This window comes from Xenopus laevis, chromosome 7S (genome assembly GCF_017654675.1).
Source record: "Xenopus laevis strain J_2021 chromosome 7S, Xenopus_laevis_v10.1, whole genome shotgun sequence".
Taxonomy (NCBI): domain Eukaryota; kingdom Metazoa; phylum Chordata; class Amphibia; order Anura; family Pipidae; genus Xenopus; species Xenopus laevis.
The window spans coordinates 90648464-90673144 of record NC_054384.1 but is presented as its reverse complement, the minus strand read 5'-3'; the positions used below and the strand labels follow the sequence as shown (position 1 = coordinate 90673144).

General features: G+C 41.2%; 1 protein-coding gene across 1 annotated transcript; it reads right to left on the bottom strand.

The window, feature by feature from the left end:
• Positions 1–295: 295 nt before the first annotated feature.
• ube2m.S (ubiquitin conjugating enzyme E2M S homeolog) lies at positions 296–18173 on the bottom strand. Its single transcript, XM_018228017.2, has 6 exons — positions 17711–18173; positions 11937–12031; positions 8581–8619; positions 5837–5940; positions 3376–3439; positions 296–810 (listed from the first exon to the last, which is right to left on the bottom strand). Exons 1-6 carry the CDS (start codon positions 17817–17819, stop codon positions 670–672), a joined length of 552 nt encoding a protein of 183 aa, XP_018083506.1. The 5' UTR covers positions 17820–18173; the 3' UTR covers positions 296–669.
• Between the last annotated feature and the right edge of the window lie 6508 nt (positions 18174–24681).

Below are 24681 nucleotides of genomic sequence, written 5' to 3'. Positions count from 1 at the left end.
CACGAGATGTGGGCAGTTTATTTCCCCCCTCTGTAATAAAGAGAAGAAACAAAGGGTAAAGGAGATCTATGGTGGCAAATTACTCCCTGATTAACAAAAGCTTAAGGCATAAGGCCATAAAAGGAAACGTGAGGACCCACCAGCCTTGAATATGGTTCAGGTAGACAGGAGGATATGGACGATACATTACTTTGCTGCTGTTAAAATATATTCATATAATTAGGACTCCTCTTCAGTTGATGACCATCTGAGTCATCAAGGGCCTTCACACAGCAACAAAGAAAATAAGGGAAGGCAGAGGAAATATATTTATTAACCTAAAGATCAACAGATGCTCTGCATGAGAAAAGAAGAGCAAGGTGAGGTAATGAAAATCCAAACAATGGCATTACAAAGGTACGGTAAAAATCAATCTGCACTCAGTGTTCCCCTTCTATAAAAAGGGCTAGCAGCAGGACCAGGAGACACATGACCACCTTGCATATTTCCTTCTACATCAGGAGCTCAGGCTGCATTTGTGTGTGTGTTTTTTTTCTCTCTCTCTCTCTCTTTTGGGAGGGTGGGGGGGTAATGAAGGCAAGATAAATGAGCAATGCGAGACATAACTGGGTGAGGGCAGAAAAGCTGGTCAGATGGATGGCGGGTTTTGCACTCAGAGCTGCTCAAGTTCTATTTCAAGCAGCGTTCAAAGTAGGTGGATCCTATGTAACCACCCCGCATAGATCGCTGCACATTCTGTTCAAACAGGCGTCTGTTGTTCTGAAGAACCTCAGCAGCTTCTTTATTTAACGGGTCTTCAGGATTTGGCTCCTAGCACACAAAACAAAACAAAATCATGGCATGCACAGGATATTGACACAGACATGGTTTAAAGGAGAAGGAAAGGCTAAAATTAAGTAAGCTTAATGTCTATAGACTTTGAGTAAAAACTCAAAGTAATGTAGCATGTCTTTCTTTCTATTGTGTACACATGGGCTTCTGTGTCAGACTTCCTTCTTTCAGCTTAAACCTCCAGGGCTAGGGCTTGAGCATGCTCCGTTTGCTCCTCTCTGCCTCTACCCCACCCTTTCCCCCCTCCCTGCTGTAATCTAAGCCCAGAACTATGAAGAGACTCAGGCAGAAAGTGACATCACAACAAGCTAATATGGCAGATTCTATCCTAAACAAACAGAGAGCTTCTAGAGCTGTTTACTCAGGTATGGTAAAGCATTCTACAGAATAAATCAAGTATTATAACTTGCACTATTGTGGCTAATCTATTGGCAATAAACTGCTTTGGTAGCTTTCCTTCTCCTTTAAGAAACACTAGGGCTGAAACTGAACTCTGCCTTGTACCATAGTCCATAAGAAGTTCTAGGTTTGTGCTCCTTTGGTACAATCACCCCGATTGTATTTCTGATACAATTATACAACATGAAGCAAGTAGAATGGCAAATGGATCTGTATAAACCCATAGTGCTGATGGCAAAAGGCAACCTCATCCAGAAATATTCTGTTAGGCTACCTGCTGCATTATTTTAAAGGAGAACGAAGGTTAAAATCAATGGGACTGCCAAATGTTTGACAACCCAGCAATTATGATCTCTTAACGGATATCCCTGGCTGGTGCTACTCTTAGCAGGAAACTGCACCGACCTGGGGTATTTCTGTTGAAATTGATTCTGCGCAATCTTCTTCTATTTCTGTGCCCAGGCAAGCGCATGTGCAATAAAGTAAATAAAAAAACTTTGCTTTCACTAAACTGCAAATGTGCCTGCCTGAAACAAAAAGAAAACGTAAGAAGCCAAAAAAGATGGCAACAAGGATTTTCTGCAGGCTAGTGCAGTTTTAAGCAAACCTGAACACCAACCCAGGGTATCAGGTAAACAATTAGCACTTAAGGATGTCTAACCATTTGGGCACCCCTTCACTCCTTTAGTTCTTCATTGAGACAGGGGTGCCCAGTTTATTAGTACAGGTATGGGCTCAGTTATCCGGAAACCCTTTAAAGCTCCGAATTATGGAATGTCTGACTCCCATAGACTCCATTTTATCTAAATAATCCAAATTTTAAAAACAATTTTCCTTTTTCTCTGTTCTAATAAAACAGTACATTGTACTCGATCCAAACTAAGATATAATCAATTTTTACCCAAAAAACAGCCTATTGGGTTTATTTAATGTTTAAAGGAATTGTTCAGTGTAAAAATAAAAACTGGGTAAATAGATAGGCTGTGCAAAATAAAAAATGTTTCTAATATAGTTAGTTAGCCAAAAATGTAATGTATAAAGGCTGGAGTGACTGGATGTCTAACATAATAGAACAGAACCCAACTTCCTGCTTTTCAGCTCTCTTGGTTTACACTGACAGGTTACCCTGGTTACCAGGCAGTAACCAATCAGAGACTTGAGGGGGGGCCACATGGGTCATATCTGTTGTTTTTGAATCTAAGCTGAATGCTGAGGATCAATTACAAACTCACTGAACATTTATGTCCCATGTGGCCCCCCTTCAAGTCGCTGACTAACTCAGAGTTATAGAACTGAAAAGCAGGAAGTAGTGTTCTGGCTATTATATTACACATCCAGTCACTCCAGCCTTTATACATTAAATTTTTGGCTAACTAACTATATTAGAAACATTTCTTATTTTGCACAGCCTATATATTTACCCAGTTTTTATTTTCACGCTAAACTATTTCTTTAAAGGATTTTCTAGATCCAAAGATACGTTATCCGGAAGACTACAGGTCCTGAGCATTCTGCATAGCAGGTCCCATACCAGTACTACTTTTAGTCGAGTTACTGCACCAGGATCATCTAGAGCTTCATTGCATTACAACATATAGAGGGTCAGATGGATTCCAAGCTGTTAGCTAAGTCTCTACTAGGCAACTTTCCTGTCTACTCGACAAATTTCTTGTCGGGATATTTCTTAACTGTTTTGAGCAGTCCAACACATACATTATTAATACATTAATAGATGTAACTGCTCAGCGCTGCTCACTAGCAATGACAAGCACTAATGGGGCTAAAGCATTGCTCCTCAATGTAAATTGCATATAACAGAGGGTTTAGGCCATTATTTTCCACAGTGGAACAATTCACATAGTTTAACAAGATTTAACAATAGTATGTTAAATACAAGAATGATTGGTATCTTTTTACCAGCAGTAAGTATGTAACAAAGACTTGTTAAAAAAAAAAATAGAAAGATATTCATTGGCCGTCTCACAAAGAGCCTTATTTTAATTGGTTCTTGACCAGAGCCTGATTTTTAACAGTCGCTTTCTGTAAGGCCAATAACAGATCGGGTGATAAAAATTCCTAAAAAAATCCACTCTCTTTTGCTTGTAAGGCAAATTGCCGCTGGTATGTTTACAGTTTGGAACTTACCAAGAAAAGATACTGCAGGCCATAAATTATAGAATTTATTGTGAGTACAGGCTTCCAGTCCTCTCTGTATGGAGAAAGGAAAGAAATATTTATACATGCAAAGGAACACAGCAATATATCATAACGGCTCAGTTGGCATTAGGGATTTAAGGTGGCCATAGACACACAGATCCGATCGTACAAATCGAGGATTCGTACGATTTTCAGATCGTGTGTGGCGTGTGCCGACCAGCGGAGATCGGTCGTTTGGTCGATCGGTCAGGTTTGATTTTGACCCGACCGATCCCGCCGGAGCCCATGGCACATCGTAATCTGATCGTTCGGCCATACGGCCGAACAATCAGATTACCCCCGATATAGCCATGCCTGTTAATGGCATATCGGGGAAAGATCCGCTCGTTTGACAACATCGTCAAAAGAGCGGATCTTTGCATCTATGGCCACCTTTAGTCCTGAATGCAAAAGTACAGTTACAAGGTTGTCTATTAGATATTATATTCCAACATAACTACTTTATTGTTTTAATTATATATTCTACAATAACCAGATTATTCTAGGGCCTCCTGCACCTTACAGATTTCAATTGCTGCTGCAGTTGGTGATCTACAGCTGGATGGAGGAAAACAGGAGACAGGGAACCCTTGTTTCCAATGCCACCTCATTTCACCAAGCTCAGACAACTGGAGCACATGGCGTGATTTCACCCATATAATTCTCATAGAAAACAATACCTCCCTTTTCATCTTGTACATCCAGCTAGGAAGGCCTCATGGAGCAGTTCGCTTCTACACTGAAAACTTGGCTCTAAAGCTGGCCATAGATGTAAAGATCTTTTTGTTATCATGAGACCACGATGATCTCGAAACTATCGTTTAAATGTACGATTTGTCCATTAACTAAAAAGACAATTTCAAGCGATATTGCCAGGAAAACTGAGGGTAGCTGTCTGCTTGGCCCTGCAAACATTGATAGATTGCACTGGGACCGATAAAATTTTTTTTAACCTGGCCGATCAATTTTCTGACAGATGTCGGACGAAAAATGGTAAAATGCGCAATCGCTCGATTCCCACTAACCACACGATAATTTGACGGATTAATCAGATTGCACTGAAATCGATCGTTCACCAACGAAAAATCTTTGCTTCTATGTGGACGTTAATTGTTTTTATAAATTTATTCACCGGGGAGTGTTTGGCGACTGCGAAAGCGATTTTATCGTACTAAGCTTTTCCTTCACTCATTACTAATTCTATTTTCCTTTCCAAGAGTTGTGGGGTTCGTGGTTCTTTACGGTAAAATCCATACTAAGAACAAGAAAGGAAAAAATCAAGACTGTAACCCTTCAATTTCTACCTTCTCCCTCTTTGTGGTGCTCCCAAGGATTAGATCAAACAACAGAGTTAGATTATTTAGGAGAAGCTCCACCAACTATATATTTTTCAATTTTTCCGGTCTTTATTCAAGGAGTCATTTTGGGATATGAGCAAATTTATATCCTAGTAATTTATCAGATTAATTTTTAATTGCGCTAGTCACTTTATATTTAACTGATTGGTATAATGAACTGATGTGAGATATGGAGTGAGATAAAGTTAAGTAATGAATTACACAGGAGTGATTTAAAAGCACTTCGCACGGAAACACTGAAAATCGTTTTTTAATTATTTTAGTCAATTGAGTGCACAGAATTCATTAAGTTAGTCATTAATTTCACAGAAACGCTAAATTCATTTTAGTAAATACCTTTCAAGTGAATTGATTGATGGGGTGTACAAAGTTTATTAAGTTATTAATTTAATGGTCTGTAATTCATTACAACCATAAGGGATATCCAATTAATGGATTGAATATTAATGAATGAATTTATTGGTCTCTAATATTGTGAGATAAAATCCTTAAGGTCTTGAAAAATTCTGCTTATAAGTGGGCATAGGAAGTAGGAGAATTTTATACAGTCATAAACAAGGTTTCTTTTCTTTTTCCCTTCTTAATTTCAAAATTGGCTTCTACACTAAAAGGCACAACTCATGAGTCCAAGACAATCTTATAAACCTTTTTGCTGCATCATATATTGTGGGCTGCCATCCCAGGAGGAGGATACCAAAACCTGAAGTCTGAACAGATCAATTGATGTTTTTTATTCTGCATCAGAGTAGGATGAACTAATGAGCATAACCATTTGTTATAGGAATGAGGCCCAACGATAAACAAATGCTCCTTTGTAAACAATTATTTGACTTTGTATAAGAGAATGCTAGAACCCGAAGATCTTATTCAGTGACTAAACATAGACTATAATCTAGCAGGTCGAAAAATTATGAAAATTGAATGCACAAAATGCAATTTTTGCAGAATCTTATTTTTAACCATAAATATATCAAACACAGGTTTCCCCAGCAGAGGTTGTGCTGTAGCAGTTATTATGGCAATGAGCATCATCAATCATGAAATTGGCATACCTTAGAATATTTAAGCAGACATTTCCCTCTAGGTCTATATTTGGATGATATACCATGGTTTCACATTTCACCTTTGGAGGGTCATGTGGATAGCCCTGTCCAACCTGCAGGCAACAGAAATTAGGCAATGGAATAACGTTTAAATGGCTAGAAAATGTTCATTTATCCCTGGAAGTATTGTTTGACAAAATTAAATAGCAAAATGATTATAGCAGTACAAAAAAAAAAAACAAATTAATATATATATATATATATATATATATAGATATATATATAGATATAGATATATCCTCCCCCCACCAGCAATTTCTGCCTTTACAGGCCAATGTAAAGATGTAATCATAATTAATGTAAATACTGTAAATAATGTAAATAAACTTGGGATGCACCAAATCCAGGATTCGGTTCGGTATTCAGCCGTTTTCAGCAGGATTCGGATTCTGCTGAATCCTTGTGCCTGGCTGAACCGAATCCTTAAAATCATGTGACTTCTCATCACAAAACAAGGAAGTAAAAAATGTTTAGCCTCGCTCGTGGATCTATTTCTCCCTGCCCCCCAGTAATTTGCATATGAAAATTAGGGTTCAGATCCGGTTTGGCATTTGGCCGAATCTTTCACGAAGGCTTTGGGGGTTCAGCCGAATCCAAAATAGTGGATTTTAGGGATGCACCGAATCCACTATTTTGGATTTGGTCGAACCCTTTGCTAAAGATTCGGGCAAATGCCGAACTGAATCTGAATAATAATTTGCATATGCAAATTAGGGGTGGGAAGAGGTCAAAAATGTACTTTTGTGACAAAAAGTCCTATTTTATCCCTCCCCGCCCCTAATTTGCATATGCGCGAATCCTGTTGAAAAAGGCCTAATCCTGGCTGAAACCCTAAATGAATCCTGGATTTGGTGCAACCCTAAAATAAACGTTGGTTATATGCTACCAGCATGATATCAGTTACAATTACTACTATACCCTTTTCAATTAACACATCACATACTGAAGTAAACATAATAATAATAAACAAATACCAAGCTTACAGAAGAGCCTATTCGCTACTCCAGGGGGCCCAACCTTTTTTACCTGCGAGCCACACTCCAATGTAAAATCCCTAGGAATCAAGTGTGAGCCAACCAGCAGGCCTCCTTACACCATTATAGATTGGCATGGTTCATAGATCCCAGTGAAAATACACTGATGCTACATCATAGCATATGATAGCCTTGAAGAAGGAGTGCTGGTCCTGTCTAAATTTGTACATCATTACACTCTCCATATTGTGCCTGGTACAGGAAAACACATGTAAGTGGCTGGTGCGCTTTAAGGAATATGCATTGCCTCTCAGGGTAATGTCTTGCATGCAGGGTCGGACTGGGCCAGCGGGGCAACGTGAAAAACCCGGGGGGCCCCAGCTCTTGTGGAGGGGGGGGCAAAGAGTTCTTGTAACTGGGGGGGGAGGCCCCTAAGGCAGCAGGCCCGGGGGCCTTGGGCGCCCCAGTCCGACACTGCTTGCATGACATATTAAAGGAAAACTATACCAATCAAACAATGTAGGTCTCTATACAAAGATATTGCACACAACAGCTCATATGTAAAACCCTGTTCGTGTAAATAAACCATTTTCATAATAATATATTTTTTTAGTAGTATGTGCCATTGGGTAATCTTAGATATAAAACTGCCATTTAAAAAAAAAAGGGGCAGCCCCCTGGGATCGTAGGATTCATGGTGCACACAAACATACCAAACAAACTATACTTGTTAGGTCACATGAGCCAATTAACACACGTCTTCCGGTTACAGTTAGAGCTGCAGTATTTCTGGTCAGGTGATCTCCAAGGAAGCGCACAGACCATCACAAAATGGCAGTCGAAGGCAAGAGATGTAAAAGGGCAATATTTACTTAAAGTGATACGGACACTAAAAAACGAATATGAATGAACATTAAAAGTTACCTATAGGTCATGTTGATCATTTTTTGCGGAGAGGTTTGTTTTTGTAAGTAATTGTTGGCTGAATTCCCTAAACCTGACTGTTTTGCCAACCTGACTGTCCCATCTCAGCCTGTCAGTTAGAGATTCTAATACTAACAGACTCCTAGTGCACAAATATGGCATATGGGGCATCAGACATGTAATGTAAAAGCATTGTGCAAACACTTTATGGCAAAGTTATAAGTAGCTTTCAAAGGCAATAGTATGATAGATGTAGAGAAAAAAAAAAGTTTGATTTCTGGTGTCAGCGAGGCTCATTTATCAACACTGGGCAAATTTGCCCATGGGCAGTTACCTATAGCAACCAATCAGTGATTAGCTTTTTAAAGCCAGCTGCAAGTAGAACAATGAATGCAGCAATCTGATTGGTTGTCATGGGTTACTGCCCATGAGCAAATTTGCCTAGTGTTGATAAATGACCCCCAGTATCTCTTTAAATATTTAGATTTAAAGATAATATTCTTCAACGTGCCCCTTCATTTGATATAAACTCTCTTTTGCTTAAGCATTCATTTTGGGGATATAGTTTTCCTATAAGCAGGCCCACGGGAATCGTTGGACAGCAGTGCACTAGGTTCCTTCTATGGGACAATCTCCTGATCTCTTTCCTTTTAACAAATACAGTAATATTTCAAAAGAAAGATAATTGGCCTTTAACTAGTGTCTGGTGCTGAAATGACTACACATTTGAACCACTCCCTATGTAACAAACCAAGTCAATGGACAGTAACTGGGGAAATGTGCATTGGATCTTACCTTAAAGCTGAACACAAATTTTCCACCCTTGTAGAAACCCTTAAATAAAAAACAAAACACAAAGGTTAAGGTAACAGTAGCTATGAAGGTGCAGGGCACAAGTTAGTGACCAATAATTTTATATATGAGCTATTATATAAGCAAAAAGAGCAAATGAAAGAGGCACATATGTAAAATGATGCAGAGGTGAACAGCCTCTTTGAAATCTTAAGATAACTGCCACTCTGGTTGTTAAAAGGTTAACAGTAAGGCTACAGCATCCCCTTAATCACTTAGAAATCCTTCTCCTCCTTTAACCCACTCTGCCCCCTGCCTCAGGAATTTGCTTTGGCTGTTGGCTCATGAGCATGCTCAGTTCTTCTCAGCTCAGATTACTAAACACACTCTCCAGTCTAACAGCCAATGAAGAGATAGCATTGCTGTTCCCATAGAAACTCTGATCCTACTTTTTTTCTGCTAACCACCTCTCCTGAGCTCAGCTTAACCATTAGTGCTCAACAACAGCAGAACTTTTTATCAAAGTATGCTGTACCTGTGTAACCCTGCATTCTGCATTGCATGAACTTTATAGCATACATGTCCTGTTTGCAGATGTCAGAGGTAAAATGGCCGCCGGGTGAAAGCTGCTATTTGTTTTAGGAAAATTTGATGGCGCTGGCAAATGGAGGGGGTATATGCAGTACAAATGATGTGGCTTGGGTGGGGAAGATATGCCCAACTTACATACATGGTAGGAAAATGTAGCCTTTACGTGTCCTTTAAAGTGTACAGCTCTTGTCCGTAGCTTGAGAATACACATTCTTTAATCGTACTTCAAAATGAGGCACAGTAGAACTGGTTTTATAAATGTATTTACTATGGCAAATATAATAGGATTTAGCATTCACATCCTAAAATACTATATGCACGGGATATTCCCATTGTGCATCTGGCAAAAACAGCATACCCTCTCAGAAGTAATAATGGGGACATAATCCTCTCATTTCAGTGTTGTTCCACCCAATGGCTGCTGCACTACAACTTCCAGCATACACTAAGGAGCATTCAATTGGGCACCAGGGCTAGACTGGCAACCTGTAGGTTCTGAAAGATGCTAGAGGGTCTGCTGTAAGATGCCACAAACGGTCACTATTTATTGGGCCTCCGTGTATCTGAAATGCCAGGACCTATTTTGAGTCTCAGTCTGGGCCACTTTTGTTGACATTTTCTATAATCATAAAAAAACTATAAAAATGCAGAAAATACAGAAAAATCTTGCTTAGACCTGTTCAGACTCCATCCTGAATAATTATTTAAAGGAGAAGGAAAGGTTAAAACTAAGCAAGCCTTATCAGAAAGGTCCATCTAAATATACCAGTAAACCCCCCAAGTAATGAGTCCTCTGTCAAAATAAATACTGCATTTCTTTCCTTCTATTGTGTACACATGGGCTTCTGTATCAGACTTCCTGCCTTCAGCTTAAACCTCATTGACCTGGGAAAGAGCATGCTCAGTTTGTTCCTCTCCCCCCACCCCTCCCTTCACTACTGTAATCTGAGCCCAGAGCAGGGAGAGACTCAGGCAGGAAGTGATGTCACACCACATTAATACTGCAGCTCCTATTCTAAACAAACAGAGAGATTCTAGAGCTTTTTATTCAGGTATGGTAAAACATTCTACAGAATAAATATAGCATTCTAGCTTGCACTATTGCAGCTAATCTATTGGCAATAAAATGCCTCCGTAGCTTTCCTTTTCCTTTAAGGAGCCAAAATATTGCAGAACATGTCAGAAGGGAAGGGCTGACTGGGGCCCAGCAGCAGTAGGTACACTAAATATATACAGTGAAACCTCGATTTTAAGTCTCCCGCATTTTACATTTTTATTTGTGGTCCCACCAATTTATAATGAATTTCAATAGGTGCATTTCCCTGATTTTAAGTAATGTTTTTGCAGATTTCACATAAAAATTGTGTCCTGAAAATCGTTTTTTGTCAGATATCTAATTTCATTATTAGTGAAATAAAGAGGTTTAAAATACTAAGTTCTGCCTGTAAATGGTCAATTGCAATTAGTCTGCCCCTTAAACAGTCCTGCACCAATCACTTATTGCTTTAGGTTGTGTATGTGACTGACAGAGAGTCTTGCACTTGCCCCCCACAGTGTAACATTAACACTGCAATGTTTAACCCTTGTTATTAAAGGGGAACTCCGGCTTCCAAACCAAAGTTTGATAAAAAGGCCCACATAACACAGGAACCCCTAATACACCCATCACAGTTACCTGTTTCTTCAAAAAGTATGATTAAATACAAATTTCTATGCTGAAATCCAGCTGTTTAACAGTTCTTCTCTTTCTGCATCGTTTGAAATCCTGGCAGGGAAGGAGGGACTAAACACGGATGTTACAAATTGTAACAACTTCTACACAGCTTACAGACAGCATGCAGGAACTACATAACCCACAATGCTTTGCACTATGATGTTCTGTTCCTTATTAAAATCACTTGTGCAGGGAATTGTGGGGTTTGGAAAATGCAGGCTTACAGAACCCATTTTAGGCCATCATCAGGAGAACACACACTCCTGCATGCGCTCTCGTAAAGAAGAAGTATGCAGACTCGTCTCTTATTCTACTCACTTATCTGAAGAAACTGCAGTCACACCTCCGTGCTGCCCACATTTGCTGTTGCATTCTTCCCCCTCGTGGCTCATTCCTCAGCCCTCCTTCCTTGGTCCTCAGACCTCCCTCCTCAGCCCTCATTAAAAAAGCTCTCCCTCCTCAGCTATCAACCTGGCTTACGAGCTGAGGTCTGAGCATGGAGGGCTGAGAGCTGAGGACGGAGGGCTTTTGTAATGAGGGCTGAGGAGGGAGGTCTGAGGAATGAGCTACAAGGGGGGAGCTTGCAACAGCAAATGTGGGCAGCATGGAGTTGTGACTGCAGTTTCTTTACAAAATGTGGGTACTAATATATATGTGTATATATGTAAATGTGTATATGTAAATATTTATCTACAATGGTTTCTCTATAGTTGGGGCCACATGGGCCTGGTTGATTCAGTTAGTTCCATTTATTATGGGTGACATCATTTTGGAATACTGTATTGGCTGGTTGCTCTGCAAAGTACAGTGGCACTTGCAAAATTTAATGTTCAAGATCTAGTGTTTCCCAAATGATAATGCCAACAGTGCTGCCACTGTGGAATTCCGCAGGCTCTTCCATGAGCTTTTTATAAAGAGAGGCCAAACCTCCAATAAGGCCCCAGCTTTTGAGTTTAAAGCTATTTTTTCCCATCCCAAAATGGAGAAAAAAACTTTTTTTTTTGTATAGGATAAAAACCAGTGCCAAGAGCAAAATAATTGCACATATACAAACCTCATCAGGGCAGATGACTAATTTGAAATTTAGGAGATCATCGTGGTCTGAGAACTCTATTTCACACGTCTTCGGCAAATTCAATTCATTAATATCTGAAACACAAAGATGGAAACATACATTAATTTCTCTCTGGATTATATTGCAGACAATTTAATTTACTGCAATAGAAAGAGATGTGATACAAGGCAATATAAGCTCTAAATCAGTCTTGTCCCCATTTACTTATGAATTAACCTTTATTTATATAGTACTGACAGATTGAGCAGCCATTTACATAGACTGGGAGCAGAACCATTGCATACAGCTGCTGAGTTACATGTTTCCGCCCGCTGCTGGATTACATTAAAGGAATTGTTCAGTCTAAAAATAAAAACTGGGTAAATAGATAGGCCTTGCAAAATAAACAATGTTTCTAAGATAGTTAGTTAGGCAAAAATGTACTGTATAAAAGCTGGAGTGACTGGATGTGTAACATAATAGCCAGAACACTACTTCCTGCTTTTCAGCTCTCTTGGTTTCCTCTGATTGATTACCAGGCAGTAACCAATCAGTGAGGGGTTTAATGACAAGAAGTACCAGCTATGACCTGATGCCCCAAGAACTGGCAGAAGATTTGACTTAGACTGCCACTCACTTGCTCCCAGAAAAGCCAACCTTTGCTCACTTTGACCACCCATGTGAAATGGCAAATCATGTTGATCCAATCACAAGCAATAATTCATCATTATTGGGCATCTTCAGCACCATGTGGCCCTCTACATACATACATACATACATACATACATACATACACATATATATATATACATATACATATATATATAATAAAAAAAATCTAGCAGCAACACAAATCTTAATTTAGGATTATTCACCCAAAATCCTGTTGATTTTTTTTAGAAAAATAAATACGATTAAGAAACATTCACATATACATTAATTACACATTCTAAGTCACTCTAAAGTTACATGTAAACTTAAATACTGAAAACAGTATCTTTCCGACGGTTTGTGTTCTCTTCTCTGCTGATTATGACTCCTGAAACATATCAGTTTGGCTGTTTTGTGTTCTCTGCTCTGCTGATTCTGACTCCTGAAACATATCTCGCTGGCTGTTTGTGTTCTCTGTTTTGCTGATTCTGACTCCTGAAACATGTCTCTCTGGCTGTTGAGTTCTCTGCTCTACTGACCGACTCCTGAAACATATCTCTCTGGCTGTTTGTGTTCTCTGCTCTGCTTATTCTGACTCCTGAAACATATCTCTCTGGCTGTTGAGTTCTCTGTTCTGCTGATTCTGACTCCTGAACATATCAGTTTGGCTGTTTGTGTTCTCTGCTCTACTAATTCTGACTCCTGAAACATATCTCGCTGGCTGTTTGAGCTCTCTACTCTGCTGATTCTGACTCCTGAAGCATATCTCTCTGGCTGTTGAGTTCTCTGCTCTGCTGATTCTGACTCCTGAACATATCAGTTTGGCTGTTTGTGTTCTCTGCTCTGCTGATTCTGACCGCTGGGGGAAAGGAAATATGTTAAAGCCTTCAGTTCCAGTGAAAAAAAGAAATCTTATAAATTAGAGCTGTGGGTTATAGGGGAAGGGTTGGGAATTATGGAATGTAAGGGGCCCACAGCAGGGTAACTTTCATACTGTAGGTGCTAAAATGAAGTGGTTCTCTATAAGGAGGTGGCTATTTACTAACAGCTGGGTCAGATCTTGGGGTTCTACATAGCTGCCTCTTGCCAATATGCTGTATGTCTTTCCCTGAGCAAAACGTTTCACCTCTAAAACTCCGAAGTAACTATGGGTCAACGCACCCCATCATCTGATCACCCCAAGTACTAGGAATGCAAATGCCACGGCTGAAAGGGGTTGTTCACCTTTACATTAACTTTTAGTATGACGTAGAGAGTGATATTCTGAGACAATTTGCAATTGGTTTTCATTTTTTATTATTGGTGGTGTCTGAGGTTATTTAGCTTTTTGTTCAGCAGCTCTCCAGTTTGCAATTTCAGCAATCTGGCTGCTAGTGTCTTAATGACCCTAGCAACCATTCATTGATTTGAATAAGAGACTGGAATATGAATAGGAGAGGACTGAATAGAAAGATGAGTAATAAAAATTCGCAATAACAATAAATGTGTAGCCTTACAGAGCGTAAGTTTTTTAGATGGGGGGGTCAGTGACCCCCATTGGAAAGCTGGAATGAGTCAGAAGAAAAATAATTAAAAACTATATAAAAGAAATAACTAGAGATGAACCGAATCCAGGATTCGGTTCGGGATTCGGCCTTTTTCAGCAGGATTCGGCTGAATACTTCTGCCCGGCCGAACCCAAATTCTAATCTGCATATGCAAATTATGGGTGGGGAGGGAAATCACGTGACTTTTTGTTGCCAAACAAGGAAGTAAAAAATGTTTTCCCCTTCCCGCCCCTAATTTGCATACGCAAATTAGGATTCGGTTGGGTATTCGGCCGAATCTTTTGCGAAGGATTCAGGGTTTCCGACGAATCCAAAATAGTGGATTCGGTGCATCCCTAGAAGTAACGTAGACCAATTGAAAAGTTGCTTAGAATCAGGCCCGGACTGGCAATCTGTGGGTTCTGGGAAATGCCAGAGGGGCTGCTATAAGGTCCCATAGAAAGTCAGTATTTAGTGGGCTGGTGGGAGGCTGTTTGGGCCTCTGTGTACTTGAAATGCCAGGGCCTGTTTTGTATCCTAGTCCAGGGCTGCTTAGAACTGGCCATTCAATAACAGACTAAAAGTTAACTAAACCACTGCACATTGTGACATAGGGAGGAGCTGACCAATGAGTGAAGCCCAACAAAGATCGACTGCCACATTGGCAATTGACACTCCTTAAAGGAGAAGTCAACCCCTACATGCAAAATTCCCTTCCTGTAGGTCCCCCTCCCGCTTCCCCCGGCCTACCTGCCCCCCCCCGGGGAAATGCCCCTAACTTGTTATTTACTCCTCCGTGCAGGTCCTCTCCTGCTGAGCAGCCATCTTCTCCCGAGCACTGTTCTTCCTGGTTTCAGCTACGTTTTCTGGCGCATGCGCAGTAGGAGGCATTTGCCAGTGCGGATCTACTACGCATGCGACAAAAGTCGCAAAGTTTCTGAAAAAAGAAATCGGAAACTTCATGACTTTCAGGTGCATGCGCAATAGCTCCATACCGGCAAATGCCTCCAACTCCGCATGCGCCTGAAAGTCACAAAGTTTCCGATTTCTTTTTTCGGAAACTTTTTTGACTTTCTGAGCATGCGCAAGATCCACACTGGCAAATGCTTCCTACTGCGCATGCGCTAGAAAACGCTCCTGAATCCAGGAAGAAGAGTGCTCGGGAGAAGATGGGGGGGGGGATTTTTGCACGTAGGGGTTGACTTCTACTTTAACCCTTACTTTTTTTGTTTGCGGCTGCTTATTGCAGGAATCAAAATGCCCAAAATGTTTTTGGCCTCAAGAAGACGAAAGTGTGTTATGAGTTATAGTACGTAGGTATGTCTGCGGAAAAAGACAAAAACTGGACTGATCAATGCATATTCCCAGGCACCGTAGGGGTTTCTAGTTATAATCATAAAGTTACCAAGACACCCCACCCATGTCTATAGAATCCCCTTATGGTGGCGCTATTTACTTCTGGTCACCTCCCTGCTTGGTTGCATTTCATGCAATGCCAGTTAATTGTCCTTGCAAATATCCTATTTGTTTGTAGCTGGGTTACTCAGCAGGAGGAAGGCAAAACTCCCTTGTGGTTGTAACAAACATACACCAGTCCTTGGAGGAACTAAAATGTTATATAAGCTTCCTCATACTGAAGTAAGAAACTTTATCATGTTAATCAATTCAAAATTCTGCATTGTTTCTGAAATAATCAAGTTTATATTCACTATTCCTCTCTCAGCATCTGTTTCTCTTCATTCTCTCTTCTTGCAGCAGTTGGGTGTCAGATGAATGATCCAATATATTTTATAGGGGGGCTCCCTTTTCCAGCAGATGTATTAGGGTCCAGCGACAAATCTCCTCTTCTTCGGGGCGACTAATCTCGCCGAACTGCCTCCCGCCGGCTACACTGATAATCGCCGGCGGGTGGCACTCGGATCGCTTCATTTTCCAAAGTCACCCGAAGTTGAGGAAGCTTTGGAAAAAGAATCGCTCCAAGTGCCATCCTGCTGGCAATTTACATTGTAGCAGACAGGAGACAGTTTCGGGGGGAGATTAGTCGCCAAGAAGAAGAGATTTGTCACCCACCTCCTAAATGAAGACAAAATGAAGAGAAACAGATGCTGAAAGAGGAATAGTGAAGATAAACTTGATTATTTCAAAAACAATGCAGAATATTTAATTGATTGTATTTAGAAAGTTTCTTATTTCAGTATGCTGAAGCTTATATTTAATTTTCAAGATAGTTCCACCTTTAATGGTGGCCTTACGCCTTCAAAAACATGCCGGGTTTTCTACGTCTCTCGTCTCTTAAAGGCCACCAATTGGCAGGACCAGTCATGTGCATCGATCAACCCTCTATTCTGTAGGTTTGAAGTAAATATGGACAGATCAGTTGTGCTTTAATTACCGGGATGGGATCCGTTATCTGGAAACCTGTTATCCAGAAAGCTCTGAATTATGGAAAGGCTGTCTCCCATAGACTCCATTATAACCAAATAATCCAAATTTTTCAAATTGATTTACTTTTTCTCTGTAATAATAAAACAGTAATCCTTACTGGAAGCAAAACCAGCCTATGGGGTTTATTTAATGTTTACATGATTTTCTAGTAGACTTAAGGTATGAAGATTCAAATTATGGCAAGGTCCGTTATCCAGAAAACTCCAGGTCCCAAGCATTCTGGATAACAGGTCCCATACCTGTATATTGCTCTTATGGCTTCATTAGCCCTGGGGTGTTGCCCTAACCCAATTTGTTTGACTCCTTATAAACAAGCAAAGGGCTCTGCCTCACAACAGCACATCAGGACCAGTTCTATTGATCTCAATGAGGAAAGCCACACAAGGCTGTGTTCTCCCTGCTGGATCACATTGCAGACTGTAGCAGGTTTGTTGCAAAGAGAATAGTTGATAGAAAACAAAAAAGCTGTTGCAATGACACCTATAATTTAGCTGCACACTGAGCAAACTAGCAATCTGGAGTTGTGTTCCCCTTTAAAGGTAAAAAGGTAACTAAAAGGTAACTTTTAGTTTGTTGTAGAGTGGCCAATTCTATGCACCTTTTCAATTGGTTTTCATTATTTACTTTTTATAGTTATTTGCCTTTTTCTTCTGACTCTTTGCCATTTTCAAATGGGCGTCGCTGACCCTCTTCTAAAAAACAAATGCTCTGTAAGGCTACCAATGTATTGTTATTGCTACTTTTTATTACTCATTTTTCTATTCAGGCTTCTCCTATTCATATTCATAGTCTCTTATTCAAATCAGTGCATGGTTGCTAGGGTAAATGGGACCCTAGCTACCAGACTGCTTAAAAAGCGCATTGAAGAGCTGCTGAATAAAAAGCCAAAGAACTCCAAAACCTTAAATAATAAAAAATGAAAACCAATTGCAAATTGTCTCAGAATATCACTCTCTACATCATACTAAAAGCCATCTGAAAGGAGAACCACCCCAGAATGAAGAGGAATAGTGGAGGCAGAGTTCTGCCCTACAGACACAGAGAGAGGAATAAACATATAGAGGTTATAAAGCAGAGAGGCCATTGGTCGGCAAGGGTGGGATAGACCAAGGTTCCCCCTAGTTTCGGGGGTGATTAAAAGCTCCAGGTTACCTTTCTGAATACGAAGCTGTGCGGCTGAGGCCTTTTTACTGCTGCCTTTAGTTCCCCCTGCAGATTCCTCCTCCTTCTTCTGCTGCTTCAGGGAGAAGAGTTTGATCATCTTGCTGGATGTCCCCCCCGCGGGCCCGCTCCTCCCTCACTCCCCTCCTGCTCTCCCGATGTCCCGCACTGGGGGAAGCTCCCAGCCTCCCTCCCCTCCGTCCCTTTTCTCTCTCTCGCCACACACAGGCCGGGGGAGACAGGCCGCAGCACTGGGGTCTAATCGTCTCTCCCTGACGGATAGAAGAACAACAAGATGTGGATTTAGATCCGTGGAGCAGCTTACAGAGGCAGGTACTCACAGCCGCTACTAACTACTCGGTTTAACGCTGTTGTCTCTTCCGTGAGCTGCCCGGCAGGTATCGGAAACACTCAGCTTCTAGGCAGAAGATGCGGCTACTGCGCAGCTTCGGAAGCGCTTGCGCTGGGGAATCCGGGGCTTTCGGAGACACTCGGCTAGTTCCGCCAACAATCGTGCTTGGGACATCGGACGGTTCCGGAAGCAATCGTGGCAGCGATATTGTGAGAGGGGGAATTCGAAACGTTCGGGAAGAATCGGAAGAAGTTGATGGTGAGCTCATTAAAGGGGAACTCCAGCTTCTAAACCAAAATTTGATAAAGAGGCCCATATAACACAGACACCCCTAATACACCCATCACAGTTACCTGTTTCTTCAAAAAGTCTGAATAATTGCCATTTTCTATGCTGAAATCCAGCTGTTTAACAGTTCTTCTCTTTCTGCATCATTTGAAATCCTGGCAGGGAAGGAGGGACTAAACACTGATGTTACACATTGTAACAACTTCTCCACAGCTTACAGACAGCATGCAGGAACTACATAACCCACAATGCATTGCACTGTGATTCCTGATTGAAATCACATGTGCAGGGAATTGTGGGGTTTGGAGGATGCAGGCTGAGGACAGCTGGCTGTTGATACAAAGTAACAGTAGTCAGTCAGCTCAGCAAAGTAGTCAGACAGATCAGCAGGGGGCTAGGCTTAGGGGACCATTAAAAATCATGAAAAGTCTGCATATTTTTTAAATGATGGATATTACATAGTTGCTTGAAATTATGTTTACTTTTCAAAAAGCTTAAGTTATGTTTGTGTGGAGTTCCCCTTTAAGATTCTCCAATAGAAAAAATGCCTAATGTGACTTATGCCCAGAGGCCAATTGTACTGCATTTCAACATGATGATATTGTACCAATAAGTTTGTGAAGACCTTTGGCCTCATGGAAATAACACATTTCATTAAAACGCTCTGTTCTTTATGTGTTATGGGTATTCCCAGGGTCGCCATCAGGGGGGGCACAGGGGCTACTCCTGTACCGGGCCTAAAGGCTGTGCTGCACTTTTCGAAATAGCCGGGCCCCCCTTGACAGCGCAGAAGCTGTGCCGCGATTTCTGAAGTCGAAAAGCTGAAGTCCTGAACAGCCGAAAAGACCCAAAGCCACGAAACAAGCTGAAGTCCGGAAGCCACGAGTTCAGTTCTACTGAACACCAATGGGTGTTTTTTAATTTTTAAACCCCTAGCCACCTAAGTAGAGTCCATTTTTTTGGGACACGTACCCGCAACCTTTAACTGGGACCCTCAACTTGCATTCTTACCTGCTTGGAACCCTACCCGCAAGTACCTTATCCGCAACCCGCGACCCACTGACCATCAAGAATCCGGAAGTGCTGTCATTGTAAACCGGAAGTGATTTCATCGGAAGTAGAAATGATCTACTGAGTATGAGTAAATATCGCTATTGAGATGACCCGTGGCCCGACCCATGACCAGCCGACCCGCGTCTTTACCCGCACCTGGATCTTCTACCCGCAACCCGGTTTTTGCGGGTACCCGACCCGCTGCAGTCCTCTACACCAATGTATTATTTTAAAAAAATTTTAACTTGTAAGGGGGCACTGGCACCAATGTGTTTTTTTTTTTTTAACTTATAGTGGGGCCTTGACCATCAATGGCTTTTTATAACTTGTGTGGGGGGGTCACCATTTTTAGCTCTGATGTCTGTTTGGTCTTTTAACTGTGGTGTGGGTCTTGGGGGCTGGGGTGGGTCTTGGGTGCTGGGGTGGGGCCCAGGGGGCCCAGAAAATGTTGTTGTGCGGGGGCCCCGTGATTTCTAATGGCGGCCCTGGGTATTCCCTATAATAATAATCTAGGCATTAAGCACTGGTTGCCAAACTGTGTGTGCATTGCTGTTTGTGCCATCCCCTGATTGGTAACTGCTGAGGCCCAAAAATTCCATTTTTGTTTTTAACTGTCATTTTTGTCTATTGTGCTCTCAAAAAGTGACCCTCACGCTGCACCCACCTGGGGGTCTCTGAGCAGTGGCTGTGGGGCCTGGCCTCAAGGCATGTTAGGCTGACACTTTGAAAGAATGCCTACTTGCTCTCTTTAATACCAGTAGAGGCCCAACCCAAAGGCCAGTCATAGGCAGAGGGTGATGTTTTGTTTGGGAAGGCTAAAGGTGACCATACACGGTCAGATTAAAGCTGCCGATATCTGTCCTTTAGACTGATTCGGAAGCTTATCTGCCCGTGTGTGGAGCTTCCAACAGGTCTCCCTGGTCAATATCAGGCCTGATATCAATTGAGCAGGTTTGATTTTTCCTTTGATCGAGGACCACACCAACTAGTTGATGAGCTCCTACGACCTGTCTGCCCCCGTTCTCTTTGTTGTAATCAGATAGTTTGGCCCTAGGGCCAAACATTCGAATTAACCCAATATCGTCCTGCCGTTGGTGGGCATATTGGGGAAATATTTGCTCATTTGTCAAGGTTGCCAAACTAGAGGATCTTATAGGGTATGGCCACCTTAAGGCAGTGTCATACACAATGGTTTCTCCACCAGACTTTTTTCACCACTGGAGAAGGAGCTGACTTGGCCTCTTACCGTTCTGATTAAATAGCTCTGAAATTGTAATTCCTCAGTCAGTGCAAATGCAGGGTGAAGATTTTGCGCAACAGTAAGGGGAATATTTATCAAGGGTCGAATTTCGAATTTAAAAAAAAATTTAAAATTCGATTCAAAAAAGACCAACCGAAATTAAGTCAAAGTTTTATTTTGGCTGAATAGGTCGGTTTTCGATTGAATCAGTCCATATTCGGCCAAATTTGAATCGTACAAATCGAAGTAATAGCGCATTTGATGGAATTTCAAAAAGTCCACCAATTGACTTCAAATGGGTTCTAGGAGGTCCCCCATAGGCTAAAACAGCAATTTGGCAGGTTTTAGATGGCGAATGGTCGAAGTCGAATTTTTAAAGAGACTGTGCATGATAAATTTCAAAATTCGAATTTTCAAAATCGAATTTGGACTATACCCTAGTCAAAGTACACAAATTTATCAAAGGTCGAAAAAAATTCAAATTTCAAGCTATTTTTTCTATACTTCGACTAGGGAATAGTCCAAATTCGATTTGAATTTGAAAAAAATGTGAAAATTCGAATATCGAAATTTATCATGTACTGTCTCTTTAAAAATTCGACTTCGGCCATTCGCCATCTAAAACTTTGCAAATCACTGTTTTAGCCTATGGGGGACCTCCTAGATTCTATTTGGAGTCAATTGGTGAACTTTGAAAAATCTAAGTTTTTTTGGGAAAAACTTTGAATCGAATTCCATCAAATGTGCTATTCCTTCGATTTGTACAGTTCGAATTTGGCCGAATACGGACCTATTCGATCTAAACGGACCTATTCGACAAAAAAAAAAACTTAGACTTCATTTTGGTTGAATTCGAATTTCAACGTTTTTTTCAATTCAAAATTCGACCCTTGATAAATATGCCCCTTTATGTACATTTTTGCAGCAAGTCTTCTTAGGGGAAAAGCACGAGAAAAATGTGCAAATTACATCAAATAGTGCTATGTGTTTTTGTATTACTGCAGATATCTGGCCAAAAAATGAATCAATACGCATTTAGCCTTTCAATTAACCCCTTTACCAGCTTAAAAGTCTCATTGCAAATATATTTTCATCGCAGTGGCATAACTAGATATTACTGGGCCCCACAGCAATTGATTTTTCAGGACCCAAAAATGTCTAGAGGTTGACTTGTTTTACCAATATTTATTAAAACTGTATATGAATTAGGGCCTCACGGGGCCCCTAAACCTCCTGCTCCCCCTGCAGCCACAGGGTCTGCTTCCTCTTTAGTTACGTCCCTGTTTCATCGGTTTTATGGTACATATCTGTTTAAGAGAGCGAAATAATAATGGCAGACCGTAATTATTCAGCACATTTCAGGGTTTGACGTATGAAGGGAAGAGGCACAAATGAAAGTGTAAGTGCCCAGCACAGCAAACTAAGGTTATTAGGAGAAGAGTGCATGGAGGCAGAGCAGATGGAGCGCACTTCCATAGGTTCACTAATGTTATTGCACACTATGATTTGACTTCAAATGATGCGCACCGTTTCCTCACCCCCAGGAGCTATTCCATTCAGTGTATAGGTCACTTAGTAACATTTTTATCTAAGCAGGTTAGCGTCCCCAAGCCTTAATGAAAATCTGCCCATGAGGCCAGTTAGGGAGAGAATTTAGAAGAATGCCTACTTGCTCTCTTAGATACCAATTGAGGCCCTGCCTGAAGACTAGTTAGGAAAAACTTTAGAAAAATGCCTAGTTACATAGTTAAGTTGGGTTGAAAAAAGACCAAATCCCATCAAGTTCAACCCCTCTAAATTAAACTCAGCATCCATACACACACTGACCCCTCCATTCACCCACATAAACTATATATATTCATACACTAACTATAAAGTTTAGTATTACTATAGCCTTGGATATTATGCTTGTCCAATAAATCATCCAAGTCACTCTTAAAGGCATTAAAGGAGAATTCAACCCATAGTTTAAAAAACCCTCCCTCCCCCTACCCTGGGTAGAACCCGCTCTCTCCTCCCCCCCAGCCTACCTGCCCCGATGGGCAAATGGCCCTAATTTTTTACTCACCCCTCCGTGGCCTCTGAGTTTACGGCAGCCATCTTCTTCTTCTCTGGTAATCTTCATGTATTGATGGCATTTTCGGCACATGTGCAGTCGGAGTAAATTTCCGGTCCCGAACAACTGTGTATGTGCCGAAAGTCACGAAAATTTCTCTAAAATGTTCAGGAATTTTCATGACTTTCGGCGCATGCGCAGCGGTTCGGGACCGGAAATTTACTCCAAAAGTGCATGCGCCAAAATGTTCAGAAAAAAAGAAGATGGCTGCTGTGAACTGTGGCCAAAATCTGCACAGAGGGGTGAGTAAAAAAATGCCCGGGGGGGGGGGGCAGGTAGGCTGGAGGGACTACCCAGGGTGGGGGGGAGTTTTTTTTTTAAACTATGGGATGGATTCTCCTTTAACAGAATCACAACATCACCCGGCAGTGCATTCCACAACCTCACTGTCCTGACTGTGAAGAACCACCTACGTTGCTTCAACTGAAAGTTCTTTTCTTCTAGTCTAAAGGGGAGGCCTCTGGTACGGTGATCCACTTTATGGGTAAAAAGGTCCCCTGCCATTTGTCTATAATGTCCTCTAATGTACTTGTAAAGTGTAATCATGTCCCCTCGCAAGCACCTTTTTTTTTCCAGAGAAAACAACCCCAACCTTGACAGTCTCCCCTCATAATTTAAGGGGCCGATTCACACACTAACTAGGCTTGGCTAACTTTTTTTGATCGAAGGATATTCCTTCAATCGTTGGATTAAAATCCTTCGAATCGTTCGTTTCAAAGGATTTTATCGTTCGATCAAAGGAATTATCCTTCGATCGAACTATCTGCGCTAAATTCTTCGACTTCGATATTCGAAGTCGAAGGATTTTAATTCCTAGTCGAATATCGAGGGTTAATTAACCCTCGATATTCGACCCTTAGTGAATCGGCCCCTAAATCTTCCATCCCTCTAACCAGTTTAGTTGCACTTAGTCTCTGCACTCTCTCCAGCTCATTTGTATCTTTCTTAAAGGAACAGTAACATCAAAAAATGAAGGTGTTTTAAGAAATAAAAATGTAATGTAGCATTGCCCTGCACTGGTAAAACTGGTGTATTTGCTACAGAAACACAATTATAATTTATATAAACAAGCTGCTGTGTAGCCATGGGAGCAGCCATTCGAGCACAGGATACATAGTAGATAACAGATACGTTCTGAAGAATCCCATTGTATACTACAGAGCTTATCTGATATCTGCTGTGTATCCTGTGCCTTTTCTCCTTTCTCAGCTTTGAATGGCTTCCCCCGATGGCTACACAGTAGCCTGTTTATATAAACTATAGTAGTTTTTCTGAAGCAAATGCATCCATTTTTCCAGTGCAAAGAAACAGTTCATTTTTTTATACTTAACTTCAAAAGCTTTAAATTTTTTGTGTTACTGTTCCTTTAAGGACTGGAACCCAAAACTGCACTGCATACTCCTGGTGTGGCCTTACCAGGGACCTATAAAGATGCAAATTTAATCTGCTTGTGTAGCCACAGAATGACAGTGGCTGGACTTTGACACATTTTTATCTACAAAAACCCTTACATCCTTTTCAATAACTTGATCTCTTAGATACCAATAAAGGCCCAACCTGAAGCCAATTAGGGGGAGACTTTAGAAGAATGCCTACTTGCTCTCTTAGATACCAGTGGAGGCCCTGCCTGAAGGCCAATCGGGGGGGGGGGGTCTTTAGAAGAATGCCTACTTGATCTTTTAGATACTAATTGAGGCCCAACCTGAAGCCAGTTTGGAGGAGACTTTAGAAGAATGCCTTCTTGCTCTCTTAGATACCAACCGAGGCCCTGCCTGAAGGCCAATCAGGGGGAGACTTTAGAAGAATGCCTACTTGATCGTTTAGATTCCAATTGAGGCCCAACCTGAAGCCAGTTAGGGGGAGACTTTAGAAGAATGACTGCTTGATCTCTTCTATACCAGTGGAGGCCCAAC

Excerpts from the sequence above, each read along its gene's own strand:
- ube2m.S (XM_018228017.2), bottom strand. The coding sequence starts at position 17,819 with ATGATCAAACTCTTCTCCCTGAAGCAGCAGAAGAAGGAGGAGGAATCT. Across the intron at positions 12,032-17,710 it reads ACAGCTTCGTATTCAGAAAG|ATATTAATGAATTGAATTTG; the intron begins GTAACCTGGAGC and ends TTTGTGTTTCAG. Across the intron at positions 3,440-5,836 it reads GTCTGCTTAAATATTCTAAG|AGAGGACTGGAAGCCTGTAC; the intron begins GTATGCCAATTT and ends TTCTCCATACAG.